We start from the raw sequence: 14,317 nt of genomic DNA on the forward strand, positions 1-14,317 counted from the left end.
GCTCTTTAGGAGAGCCACCTAGATTGCACCCTTCTCGTTCGGGCACAAAATCTAACTGGAGTCTGGAGGAGGGTCATAGGGGGAGGAGCCAGTGCACACCACCTGACCTAGTAAAGCTTTACTTTTTTGTGCCCTGTCTCCTGCGGAGCCGCTATTCCCCATGGTCCTTTCAGGAACCCCAGCATCCACTTAGGACGATAGAGAAAACTACTAATCACTAGTAATTATTATTTTCCCAACTATATAAAAAGGAAAGACACTTTAAATTTTGCTTGCCGTTTGTAATCTGCAAATACTAGCACCACTGTATAAACAAAAAAAATACATGGGAACAGTAACATTTAATAGACAGCCCTTTAATTATAAAAATTTAAAAATGTGATGCTTTTAAAGCGGACCTCTTTCTCAATCGCCACCTCAGGCTTTGCTACGAGCGACAGGTCTAATACAGATGTGGAAGGCATATTTATAACAGAGAGACTGTGCGATTTTGGTGTGAGTGATGGGAATCATGGGGTTATTACAACGTTCCATATCTAATTTGTAAAATGCTTTGCAGTTCACTGCATAATGTGTTCATGAAGGCAGTGCATTATAGGGAAGACTGTTTCAGGTGGGTGAAAAAAAGCTCGTTATATGGACACATATGCCCTTCTATTTGTTCCAGTTCTAACATTACAGCCTTATAAACCATGGTTTGACAAGGTGCCTCTATTGCCCCTCTTATCCTAAACTGAAATAAGTATGTCTTACAGGAACGTATTATCAACCACTCAGTGGGGAAGTTATTAAGGTGGCTACAATGGACGAATAATGACAGCCAACACGCACACAACACTGAGTACCAGAAGCAAAGCGTGAAATCTATTTTGGGTCTGCTGACTGGGTATATTTATTAAACCTAAGCGACTACAATTATAACTGGTAATATAAAAATGGACTTACACTCCTTTCAAAAAATTGATGTAATCAACCCATATCTGCAATAAAATGAAAGAGCGTTAATCCCACCATAATTAAGATACACGAAAAATGCGTTTTGGATTATGAAGGGCAATTATACCTGGTATGACATTATTTCCATGCCAATTTTATCAAGAGCAAAGTCATAAGCTTGTGCCATTTTTTCCCTGAAAGAAAAAACGAAGTTGGGATTCAAACACTTTACATATATAAAGTTAGATTATCCAGAATGGCGACACACCGCGGCATTTCAATTTTACAAGAGATCGGTCATTTCTCAAGTTTTTATTTTACCATTACTCTCTGTGTTCTAGAGAATATGGTAAGGCTCTTAGGAAATAGCCCCGCGCTGGCAGACTCACCAGGTCTTTGCAATAGGTGCTCTGTTGTCTTGGCAAAGCACAACTAATAAAGCAGGAGATTTTCTGCCAATCCCAACTGTATGGCCACCTGCACACCCAATAAATGTCACAGCTGCTGTATCACTTCAGGCTATTCTTTAATTACCGATTTCCTGGACAGCAGAACTTTAAAGATTGAAGGTTATCATATATGTAGGGTGGTCCGTAAGTGTGGAGACCCCCTTCTAATAAGGAAATGAGTAAGGACATATTAATCCAGTGTCTACACATATGATAAGGGAGTGGGGGGAAACTTACCCTAAAAAGATATCCCACACTCCGATCATCAAATGTATTGACACCATACTAATATTTCCTTACTCATTTCCTTTTTATAAGAGTGTTTCCACACTTACGGACCACCCTGTATTTCAAAACTGCAGTATATGTTGCGCTTCGAATGGACGTGCTTGTGACATTCTATACATATAACATCTTTAGAAGTATTGGTTTGGCAGAAGCAGAACTGAACAGATCATGTACTGTATATCCATAGGTATCCGTGATGTCTATTACAGCAGATGTTACCAGATGCAGAGCGCCTCCAAAACACCCACTTGTGAACTTTGGGGTAGTTTGATCCTGGAAGAGGTGTCTATACACTTTGCACATTAACCAAGAGAAGCCGATTGAATGTACAGTGAATATTTCTATTGTCTAGTCATCATACACCAAGCCATCTCTATTGGGATCACAGATGCCATGACTTGTATTGGATACTTAGAACAGTTTAGATCTGTGTTCTGGAGTTTCTTGAGACTACAATAAATTTGGTACTTCCTCTTCTAGGGCCCAACAACAATGACCCCCAAATACTTTGTGTCCTAGCTAATAGAGGCCACTCATCATTGCACAAAAAAAAAAAACCCACATGAATGCATGGTGTACCTACTTGTAACTTGGCAGTTTTCCTTTGGTCTCCCGTACGTACAAGACATAGCATTTCCAGAGATCAATGTGCAAGACCTTCATGAGACATCGCTGAAACAACTGCAGATAGATGGTAAAAAAAAATAAAAGGCCTGTACTTGCTTATTGGGGAAATGGATTTAAATAATACAAAGTAACCATTTTCTTTATGCCCAGAAAAAGTAACACGGAACTTTCTAAACTTTGTGTATTATTAACGTTTGAGGTGGCATTGCATTTATTGGGAAGAAATTTGTTTAAACGCTAAACGGGCGCTGCTGCATCAAACACAACTTCACCAGTATTCACACAGGCAAACGCATGCGTACTTTTGATAAATGGTATCAGCATTTTGATAAATGGTATCAGGTCTATCTGGTTCGTTGATGTTAAAATTACTGTAATTCACTCCTATAGGAAGCCAATCTGGCTTCTCATAACACCGACGTTGTTTTATTATAGCAGAATCAACGATTTTACAACGTAGAAGTGTTAATTGAACTCACCTTTTCAACCTTGTCATAATTCTTTGCTTTGATCTGCAAGTAAATTGAGCAAAAGTTATAAAACAAATAGTCCACAAACTTTTCTTTGTACGTGACCTGGAGTGAGGCCTTTGCCTATCCTGACCATGCACAATGTAAAAATCTTCTAACGGATCTGCTGACCAATGACCTAGATTAAACATATGAATATCCCCCAGATTCTACAGTATAATATATTAGTAGTGTATGTTCGCCTTATACATTTAATAACTGTGGTATAATGATGACTGGTCTTGCAGCAGGTTCTGCGTACAATGCTATGCTATGACAATGTTCTTGGCATCTCCTTGGATCCAGACACCTATGGGTATATTGTTTTTAATGCGCTATACTAGGCAGAATCCTGTATAAAATCATTAAGAGCTATGTTATAATGTGCAATTACAGTAGAGTAAAATAGAATCCATTATAGTCATCAATGCAAAGCCGGAATCCGGAACACTCTCTAAAGCATCCCCGTTTAATAAAAAAAAACTACTAAGATCTGGCACAGCAGATTATGAAGCCAGTATAGCTAGTGGGTTTTTACGAATATACAGGTTTTACTTTTCATATCACCATCTATCACCAGATAGTGAAGAATAACATTTTATCTTGGTGTCGGCTTCAGAACCAACAGTTCAGTTTTTAGTCAATAACGCATCTTATTTTCGCTATAATACTACTGGTTACATGTCAATATAACAGATTTTTAAAAGGAACAGGAAATCGTATTTCCGCAAAATTATTAATTTGCTTATTAGTTTGTAGTGAGAAATCCTTTTACCATGGTCACAGCAAACAAATAATCACTGGACATTTGTGGAAAATATATATTGCAACTGTAAACTATTTTAAATGGTATCCTGTTTGGTATCCGGTCTCTAGGTCAACAGTGTCTAGGTCGACCACTATTGGTCGACAGTAACTAGGTCAACAGGGTCTCTAGGTCGACAGGTCAAAATGTCGACATGAGTTTTTCAGTTTCTTTTTCTGAACTTTTTCATACTTTACGATACACGTGGACTACGACTGGGAACGATAACCTGTGCAGAGTGCAGCGGTAGCGGAGCATGGCGAGGGGACACGGTGCACTTATTGGGGTTCCCGGTCACTGTACGGCGAAAATGACTATTTAAAAAACAAACAAACTCATGTCGACCTTTTGACCTAGACCATGTCGACCTAGAGACCCAGTCAACCTACTTAGTGTAGACCAATAGTGGTCGACCTAGACACGGTCGACCTTCATTACCCCACCCATCCTGTTTAATATCAACAAATGGAACTTACAGTACAATCGCACACTTTCCAAATTTTATATAATAATTCACATCATTTATATCCTCTCTAGAGAGTTTTTGTTTAATGCAGTGCTGAAGTGTCGGTGGTCCAGGATCCAGTTTATTTATGGTCAATGTAATAGGTAAAACCAGTCGTTGTGGCTTCCTATCAAACATAGGTGGACCAACAGAAGCAAATCCTGTCCCTCACCACATAGCTGACTCCAAGGATAACATATAAAACACAATTTATTTAATTTCATATTTTATTCTGAATTTCCCAATAAGAAACTGTGGCCGAGGGGTGCAGTAAAAAAAATGCTGATATTCCACTGTGAGTCAAAAGTGTGATTGCGTATAATGTATAATAACATTTATTATATATTTCTGTGGAGTATCTATCTTTGTATAATGTATTAGAACATCTATATTTCTATCCTTTCGGTGGAGTGTGTTTCACTTAGTACCAAAAATATAAGCATAATGTACAGAAAGCATATATTTATCAGTTACTGTGATTGACGGTTCACAAAGTTTAAAAAAAGTATGGTGATGTAACCACATATTCTACCGTAATTCTTTACTCTTCATAAATTAAACCACGTTCACTGCTCTCAGTGATGCATCACGCCTCTTCATTGAAATCATTTGTGAAGCCGAGAAGCCAATAAGCAAATTTGATCAAGTTGTATACATTTGCAGGTTAATGAAATTCATGGATTATGTTATGCTTGAAATCTGTAGTTGTCAAAGGTTGGTAAATGTAGATTCTGCACTGCTGGCTCTAAGTATGAGTGTTAGCTTTTGGGCCTCCGTTCTCTGCTGTTAATTTGCAGTCACAGTATCATTTGATGTTATGTGTGATTGACAAGACTGGGGAGGGTCACTGTATACATTGCATAGCTATCCCACTGATTGAAGTGTCTTAAAGGTAGGCCGCTCGGTCATACGCTGCATGAATATTAGGTGATTAATCTCAAACATAGATAGTATGCGTTAATTACTGATCCCATAAGATGTTAGATGATTTTGGTCAGGAAACGCTCATATGGCACAGAGAACACAGGAAAGCATTGTTTTATTTTCCTTTGGCCAAATAATCTCATGACTTTAATCACATAAAATTGGACTATTTTTGATTACGTATTTAACCGTATAAAATTAAAATCTCTGTGTAGCCCTAGGCTTAACCTGACGGCTGAATTCCCAGGGATCAGCCACATGACAAAGCCGGATACTGAAATCTGGAATACTAAAGATTTTTACAGTTGACTATCCATATTTTTACAGTTGACTATCCATATTTATTCACTATGTACAGTGAAAACACAAATCTAAACAGATATTGCAAGCTGTTGCTCTTAACAAATATGGAACACTTATATTAATTATCCCACATGAAAAAAACCTGGTCATTCAGTGAGCTTGTAATTAAGAGAATTACTAGTGTGTAGTGTGGTTAAGTAGTAATGCATCTCTGTATTACTGCAACCTGGGTGTACAAAATATGGGCAAAACAAAGCACTGAGTGTACAGTAAGTGTATGCCTCACGGCTAAATCCCTCTTGTGCTTGCATCTGATCTATATTGCACATGCCTACCATATTAGATGCCCAAGGGTATACATGACTTATACATCAATGTGCGCTGTCAAACCTTCGCTTATACCCAGATGTGTTTTATTATTTACATCCGCAAGTCAGCCAAGTGTGTAGATATAAAATACTATATATTTTTTTTCCATAATAAATATTTGGTCTTGGTGAAATATTTTGCAGTGTACGTGTGTGTACTTAAAAACAGCTTGTATGCTAATGTGTCTGCAGTATGTGTGGTATGTATTCCCCCCCCCCCTTACAACTTGGTTAGGTTTTGACTTGTGTTGATTTGAGTTACAGTAAATTCCCCACCCATAAAGACTGATATTTATCAGAAAAAACAAGATTGCTTTTCCACTCCGGAGAAGTATTTTCATTGGCCGAAACAGATCTGTTTGAAGGTCCGTAACAAAAGAAAAAGTTATTATAGACTAATTACTTCAAACATATACTGTAGGTTGAAACATTTTTCAAAAAAATAGCCCCAAAACAAAAAAACAAATACCCTAATCACATTTTGTGGACCAGCAAAAAAGTAATCTGATTGGTAGAATAAACAGTTTAGCCCCCTCTCAATCACATTGGAAACTTAAACAAAAATTATGTATAGTAGTCAAGTATTTAATAAGTTATTTTTAGTCTTTGATTTGCTGTACCTCCTTTACACAAACTGGTCTGGGTCTGACCACTGGGATGCCCATTGCTACCTTATAACCACAACAATTGAATATCCTGCACTGTCTAAAATGCCACGTACCAATACAAACTATAAAAGGGAACAGTAGTCTTAGCTCAGGCAGCGATCAGTAGAACAATTTAAGGGACAGGTGGAGCATGGACAGAAATGAGGATGGAGATGTAGGAGAAGGAGGGATTAAGGGCTTTATATGTGTGGCGTGGAATTAGAACTGGTTACCATGGGGGATAGAGGGCCAGTGAAACAGGGTGAAGGAAGGGGGCGAGGACACCAACGCAGAGAGGAAAATGAGAGGTCAGGACCGATTGAAGTGGGATAAGTTTTGGTTGAATCCTAAAGATGTTGCAGAGATGGAAGACAAGAAGAGCGAGAGATGTTTTGAACATGAGCGGTGTATGAGAGAGTGGAATAAAGGATGACACCTAGGCCGCAGACTTGTGGAACAGTAGGGAGAAAGATGTTATCAACAGAAAGACGGAGAAGGAATAACTAGTTTGGCTTTGATCATAATTTAATTTGAGAAAGAGTAGTGACATCAAAAATAAGAAGAGACGTGAGAATATGGAGGGAGAACAGGTAAGCAGGTAAATAAGGTGGCATTAGTGACCATAAGGAGTCAATGAGATTTCAAGGGAGAAGAGGAGCCTATACACAATATCCAATGGGTTTGAGTGCTGCATACTGCAATTGTGTAGCCAAAATCTGTAGGAGTTTTTGACCACCGCCCTAGAATCCATGACAGCTGGGTTCCAGTACATGTAGTCAACAACAGTTAACGACAGCTGTGAACAGAGCCTAGCCACTGTTGACCGAAATGTACTGAAGGTGTCTGAGAAGGGATTATAATTTGCATTACTAATTGTCAATTTAAAGCAATGTTAGTAAAACGATTCCCCTGTTCTGTTCACAGTGCTTTCCAATATTGCTTTGCATTATTATGATGCTCAATGGATTCAAATAAAAAAAATAAGAATTTACTTACCGATAATTCTATTTCTCGTAGTCCGTAGTGGATGCTGGGAACTCCGTAAGGACCATGGGGAATAGCGGCTCCGCAGGAGACTGGGCACAAAAGTAAAAGCTTTAGGACTACCTGGTGTGCACTGGCTCCTCCCCCTATGACCCTCCTCCAAGCCTCAGTTAGGATACTGTGCCCGGACGAGCGTACACAATAAGGAAGGATATTGAATCCCGGGTAAGACTCATACCAGCCACACCAATCACACCGTACAACCTGTGATCTGAACCCAGTTAACAGCATGATAACAGAGGAGCCTCTGAAAAGATGGCTCACAACAATAATAACCCGATTTAGTTAACAATAACTATGTACAAGTATTGCAGACAATCCGCACTTGGGATGGGCGCCCAGCATCCACTACGGACTACGAGAAATAGAATTATCGGTAAGTAAATTCTTATTTTCTCTGACGTCCTAGTGGATGCTGGGAACTCCGTAAGGACCATGGGGATTATACCAAAGCCCCCAAACGGGCGGGAGAGTGCGGATGACTCTGCAGCACCGAATGAGAGAACTCCAGGTCCTCCTCAGCCAGGGTATCAAATTTGTAGAATTTAGCAAACGTGTTTGCCCCTGACCAAGTAGCTGCTCGGCAAAGTTGTAAAGCCGAGACCCCTCGGGCAGCCGCCCAAGATGAGCCCACTTTCCTTGTGGAATGGGCTTTTACAGATTTTGGCTGTGGCAGGCCTGCCACAGAATGTGCAAGCTGAATTGTACTACAAATCCAACGAGCAATAGTCTGCTTAGAAGCAGGAGCACCCAGCTTGTTGGGTGCATACAGGATAAACAGCGAGTCAGATTTTCTGACTCCAGCCGTCCTGGAAACATATATTTTCAGGGCCCTGACTACGTCCAGCAACTTGGAGTCCTCCAAGTCCCTAGTAGCCGCAGGCACCACAATAGGCTGGTTCAAGTGAAATGCTGAAACCACCTTATGGAGAAATTGAGGACGAGTCCTCAATTCTGCCCTGTCCGCATGAAAAATTAGGTAAGGGCTTTTATAGGATAAAGCCGCCAATTCTGAGACACGCCTGGCTGAAGCCAGGGCTAACAGCATTACCACTTTCCATGTGAGATATTTTAAATCCACTGTGGCAAGTGGTTCGAACCAATGTGATTTTAGGAATCCCAAAACCACATTGAGATCCCAGGGTGCCACTGGAGGCACAAAGGGAGGCTGTATATGCAGTACCCCCTTTACAAAAGTCTGGACTTCAGGAACTGAAGCCAATTCTTTCTGGAAGAAAATCGACAAGGCCGAAATTTGAACCTTAATGGATCCTAATTTTAGGCCCATGGACAGTCCTGTTTGCAGGAAATGCAGGAAACGACCTAGTTGAAATTCCTCTGTCGGGGCCTTCCTGGCCTCGCACCACGCAACATATTTCCTCCAAATACGGTGATAATGTTGTGCAGTTACATCCTTCCTGACTTTGATCAGGGTAGGGATGACTTCATCTGGAATGCCTTTCTCCTTCAGGATCCGGCGTTCAACCGCCATGCCGTCAAACGCAGCCGCGGTAAGTCTTGGAACAGACAGGGTCCTTGCTGAAGCAGGTCCCTTCTTAGAGGTAGAGGCCACAGATCCTCCGTGAGCATCTCCTGAAATTCCGGGTACCAAGTCCTTCTTGGCCAATCCGGAGCCACGAGTATAGTTCTTACTCCTCTCCGTCTTATAATCCTCAGTAACTTGGGTATGAGAGGCAGAGGAGGGAACACATACGCTGACTGGTACACCCACGGTGTTACCAGAGCGTCCACCGCTATTGCCTGAGGGTCCCTTGACCTGGCGCAATACATGTCTAGTTTTTTGTTGAGGCGGGACGCCATCATGTCCACCTTTGGTTTTTCCCAACGGTTTACAATCAATTGGAAGACTTCTGGATGAAGTCCCCACTCTCCCGGGTGGAGATCGTGTCTGCTGAGAAAATCTGCTTCCCAGTTGTCCACTCCGGGAATGAACACTGTTGACAGTGCTATCACATGATTTTCCACCCAGCGAAGAATCCTTGCAGCTTCTGCCATCGCTCTCCTGCTTCTTGTGCCGCCCTGTCTGTTTACGTGGGCGACTGCCGTGATGTTGTCCGACTGGATCAACACCGGCTGACCCTGAAGCAGAGGCCTTGCTTGACTTAGGGCATTGTAAATGGCCCTTAGTTCCAGGATATTTATGTGAAATGACGTTTCCATGCTTGACCACAAGCCCTGGAAATTTCTTCCCTGTGTGACTGCTCCCCAGCCTCTCAGGCTGGCATCCGTGGTCACCAGGACCCAGTCCTGAATGCCGAATCTGCAGCCCTCTAGAAGATGAGCACTCTGCAACCACCACAGGAGAGACACCCTTGTCCTTGGAGATAGGGTTATCCGCTGATGCATCTGAAGATGCGATCCGGACCATTTGTCCAGCAGATCCCACTGAAAGGTTCTTGCGTGGAATCTGCCGAATGGAATCGCTTCGTAAGAAGCCACCATTTTTCCCAGGACCCTTGTGCATTGATGCACTGACACTTGACCTGGTTTTAGGAGGTTCCTGACTAGCTCGGATAACTCCCTGGCTTTCTCCTCCGGGAGAAACACCTTTTTCTGGACTGTGTCCAGAATCATCCCTAGGAACAGCAGACGTGTCGTCGGAATCAGCTGCGATTTTGGAATATTTAGAATCCACCCGTGCTGTCGTAACACTACTTGAGATAGTGCTACTCCGACCTCTAACTGTTCCCTGGACCTTGCCCTTATCAGGAGATCGTCCAAGTAAGGGATAATTAAGACGCCTTTTCTTTGAAGAAGAATCATCATTTCGGCCATTACCTTGGTAAAGACCCGGGGTGCCGTGGACAATCCAAACGGCAGCGTCTGAAACTGATAGTGACAGTTCTGTACCACAAACCTGAGGTACCCTTGGTGAGAAGGGCAAATTGGGACATGGAGGTAAGCATCCTTGATGTCCAGAGACACCATATAGTCCCCTTCTTCCAGGTTCGCTATCACTGCTCTGAGTGACTCCATCTTGAATTTGAACCTTTGTATGTAAGTGTTCAAGGATTTCAGATTTAAAATAGGTCTCACCGAGCCGTCTGGCTTCGGCACCACAAACAGCGTGGAATAATACCCCTTTCCCTGTTGCAGGAGGGGTACCTTGATTATCACCTGCTGGGAATACAGCTTGTGAATGGCTTCCAATACCGCCTCCCTGTCGGAGGGAGACGTTGGTAAAGCAGACTTCAGGGAGGGCTTCTGTTCCAGGGAAGAGGCTGCCTGATGCAGTCTTTTTCCCCTTCCTCTGCCTCGGGGCAGAAATGAGGAGCCTTTTGCCCGCTTGCCCTTATGGGGACGAAAGGACTGAGCCTGAAAAGACGGTGTCTTTTTCTGCTGAGAGGTGACTTGGGGTAAAAATAAGAATTTACTTACCGATAATTCTATTTCTCATAGTCCGTAGTGGATGCTGGGGACTCCGTCAGGACCATGGGGAATAGCGGCTCCGCAGGAGACAGGGCACAAAAAGTAAGCTTTTAGGATCACATGGTGTGTACTGGCTCCTCCCCCTATGACCCTCCTCCAAGCCTCAGTTAGGTACTGTGCCCAGACGAGCGTACACAATAAGGAAGGATCTTGAATCCCGGGTAAGACTCATACCAGCCACACCAATCACACCGTACAACTTGTGATTTGAACCCAGTTAACAGTATGATAACAACGAAGAAGCCTCTGAAAAGATGGCTCACAACAATAATAACCCGATTTTTGTAACAATAACTATGTACAAGTATTGCAGACAATCCGCACTTGGGATGGGCGCCCAGCATCCACTACGGACTATGAGAAATAGAATTATCGGTAAGTAAATTCTTATTTTCTCTAACGTCCTAGTGGATGCTGGGGACTCCGTCAGGACCATGGGGATTATACCAAAGCTCCCAAACGGGCGGGAGAGTGCGGATGACTCTGCAGCACCGAATGAGAGAACTCCAGGTCCTCCTTAGCCAGGGTATCAAATTTGTAAAATTTTACAAACGTGTTCTCCCCTGACCACGTAGCTGCTCGGCAAAGTTGTAATGCCGAGACCCCTCGGGCAGCCGCCCAAGATGAGCCCACCTTCCTTGTGGAGTGGGCATTTACAGATTTAGGCTGTGGCAGGCCTGCCACAGAATGTGCAAGTTGGATTGTGCTACAGATCCAACGAGCAATCGTCTGCTTAGACGCAGGAGCACCCATCTTGTTGGGTGCATACAGGATAAACAGCGAGTCAGATTTTCTGACTCCAGCCGTCCTTGAAATAGATATTTTCAATGCTCTGACAACGTCCAGCAACTTGGAGTCCTCCAAGTCGCTAGTAGCCGTAGGCACCACAATAGGCTGGTTCAAGTAAAAAGCCGAAACCACCTTAGGCAGAAACTGAGGACGCGTCCGCAGTTCTGCCCTGTCCGAATGGAAAATCAGATATGGGCTTTTGTACGATAAAGCCGCCAACTCTGATACTCTCCTGGCTGAAGCCAGGGCCAGTAGCATGGTTACTTTCCATGTAAGATACTTCAAATCTACCGATTTGAGCGGCTCAAACCAATGGGATTTGAGAAAATCCAAAACTACGTTGAGATCCCACGGTGCCACTGGAGGCACAATCGGGGGCTGTATATGTAGTACACCTTTGACAAAGGTTTGTACTTCAGGCACTGAAGCCAATTCTTTCTGGAAGAAAATCGATAAGGCCGAAATTTGAACCTTAATAGACCCCAATTTGAGGCCCATAGACAATCCTGCCTGCAGGAAATGTAGGAATCGACCCAATTGAAATTCCTCCGTTGGGGCCTTCTTGGCCTCACACCACGCAACATATTTTCTCCAAATGCGGTGATAATGTTGTGCGGTCACTTCCTTCCTGGCTTTAATCAAGGTAGGAATAACTTCCTCTGGAATGCCCTTTTCTTTTAGAATCCGGCGTTCAACCGCCATGCCGTCAAACGCAGTCGCGGTAAGTCTTAGAACATACAAGGTCCCTGCTGAAGCAGATCCCTTCTTAACGGTAGAGGCCACGGCTCTTCCGTGAGCATCTCTTGAAGTTCCGGGTACCAAGTCCTTCTCGGCCAATCCGGAGCCACGAGTATTGTTCTTACTCCCCGTAGCCGTATAATTCTCAGTACCTTTGGTATGAGAGGCAGAGGAGGAAACACATACACGGACTGGTACACCCACGGTGTTACCAGAGCGTCCACAGCTATTGCCTGAGGGTCTCTTGACCTGGCGCAATATCTGTCCAGTTTCTTGTTGAGACGGGACGCCATCATGTCCACCTTTGGTTTTTCCCAACGGTTCACAATCATGTGGAAGACTTCTGGATGAAGTCCCCACTCTCCCGGGTGGAGGTCGTGTCTGCTGAGGAAGTCTGCTTCCCAGTTGTCCACTCCCGGAATGAACACTGCTGACAGTGCTATGACATGATTTTCCGCCCAGCGAAGAATCCTTGCAGCTTCTGTCATTGCTCTTCTGCTTCTCGTGCCGCCCTGTCTGTTTACGTGGGCGACTGCCGTGATGTTGTCCGACTGGATCAACACCGGCTGACCCTGAAGCAGCGGTTTTGCCAGGCTTAGAGCATTGTAAATCGCTCTTAGCTCCAGTATATTTATGTGAAGAGACGTCTCCAGGTTCGACCACACGCCCTGGAAGTTTCTTCCCTGTGTGACTGCTCCCCAGCCTCGTAGGCTGGCATCCGTAGTCACCAGGACCCAGTCCTGTATGCCGAATCTGCGGCCCTCTAACAGATGGGCACTCTGCAACCACCACAGAAAAGACACCCTTGTTCTTGGTGACAGTGTTATCCGCTGATGCATGTGCAGATGCGATCCGGACCATTTGTCCAGCAGATCCCACTGAAATATTCGTGCGTGGAATCTGCCGAATGGAATTGCTTCGTAAGAAGCCACCATCTTTCCCAGGACTCTTGTGCATTGATGTACTGACACATTTCCTGGTTTTAGGAGGTTCCTGACAAGTTCGGATAACTCCCTTGCTTTCTCCTCCGGGAGAAACACCTTTTTCTGAACAGTGTCCAGAATCATTCCCAGGAACAGCAGACGTGTCGTCGGGGTCAATTGAGATTTTGGAAGATTCAGAATCCACCCGTGTTGTTGAAGCACTACTTGGGTTAGTGCTACTCCGACTTCCAGCTGTTCTCTGGACCTTGCCCTTATCAGGAGATCGTCCAAGTAAGGGATAATTAATACGCCTTTTCTTCGTAGAAGAACCATCATTTCGGCCATTACCTTGGTAAAGACCCGAGGTGCCGTGGACAAACCAAACGGCAGCGTTTGAAACTGATAATGACAGTTTTGTATCACGAACCTGAGATACCCTTGGTGTGAAGGGTAAATTGGGACATGCAGATAAGCATCTTTTATGTCCAGGGACACCATGAAGTCCCCTTCTTCCAGATTCGCTATCACTGCTCTGAGTGACTCCATCTTGAACTTGAATTTCTGTATGTACAGGTTCAAGGATTTCAGATTTAGAATAGGTCTTACCGAACCGTCTGGCTTCGGTACCACAAATAGTGTGGAATAATACCCCTTTCCCTGTTGTAGGAGGGGTACCTTGACTATCACCTGCTGAGAATACAGCTTGTGAATGGCTTCCAATACCGTCGCCCTTTCTGAGGGAGACGTTGGTAAAGCAGACTTTAGGAACCGGCGAGGGGGAGACTTTTCGAATTCCAACTTGTAACCCTGAGATACTACCTGCAGGATCCAAGGGTCCACCTGTGAGCGCGCCCACTGTGTGCTGAAAATCTTTAGTCGACCCCCCACCGCCCCTGAGTCCGCTTGCACAGCCCCAGCGTCATGCTGAGGGCTTTGTAGAAGCCGGGGAGGGCTTCTGTACGTGGGAAGTAGTTGCTTGCTGCACCCTCTTACCCCTTCCTTTGCCTCTGGG

The 14,317-nt window shown here is 43.8% G+C and overlaps 1 protein-coding gene across 1 annotated transcript in view; it reads right to left on the reverse strand.

Moving 5' to 3' along the window:
• CSTF3 (cleavage stimulation factor subunit 3) overlaps positions 1-14,317 on the reverse strand; it is a 163,359-nt gene that overhangs the window by 53,066 nt on the left and 95,976 nt on the right. The window contains exons 4-7 of the mRNA XM_063944484.1: positions 2,780-2,812; positions 2,257-2,354; positions 1,064-1,130; positions 946-980 (exon numbers count right to left, since the gene is read on the reverse strand). Coding sequence (XP_063800554.1) covers positions 946-980; positions 1,064-1,130; positions 2,257-2,354; positions 2,780-2,812 — 233 coding nt within the window. The remainder of the gene's footprint in view (positions 1-945; positions 981-1,063; positions 1,131-2,256; positions 2,355-2,779; positions 2,813-14,317) is intronic.

This window comes from Pseudophryne corroboree, chromosome 11 (assembly GCF_028390025.1).
Source record: "Pseudophryne corroboree isolate aPseCor3 chromosome 11, aPseCor3.hap2, whole genome shotgun sequence".
In the NCBI taxonomy this organism is placed as follows: Eukaryota; Metazoa; Chordata; class Amphibia; order Anura; family Myobatrachidae; genus Pseudophryne; species Pseudophryne corroboree.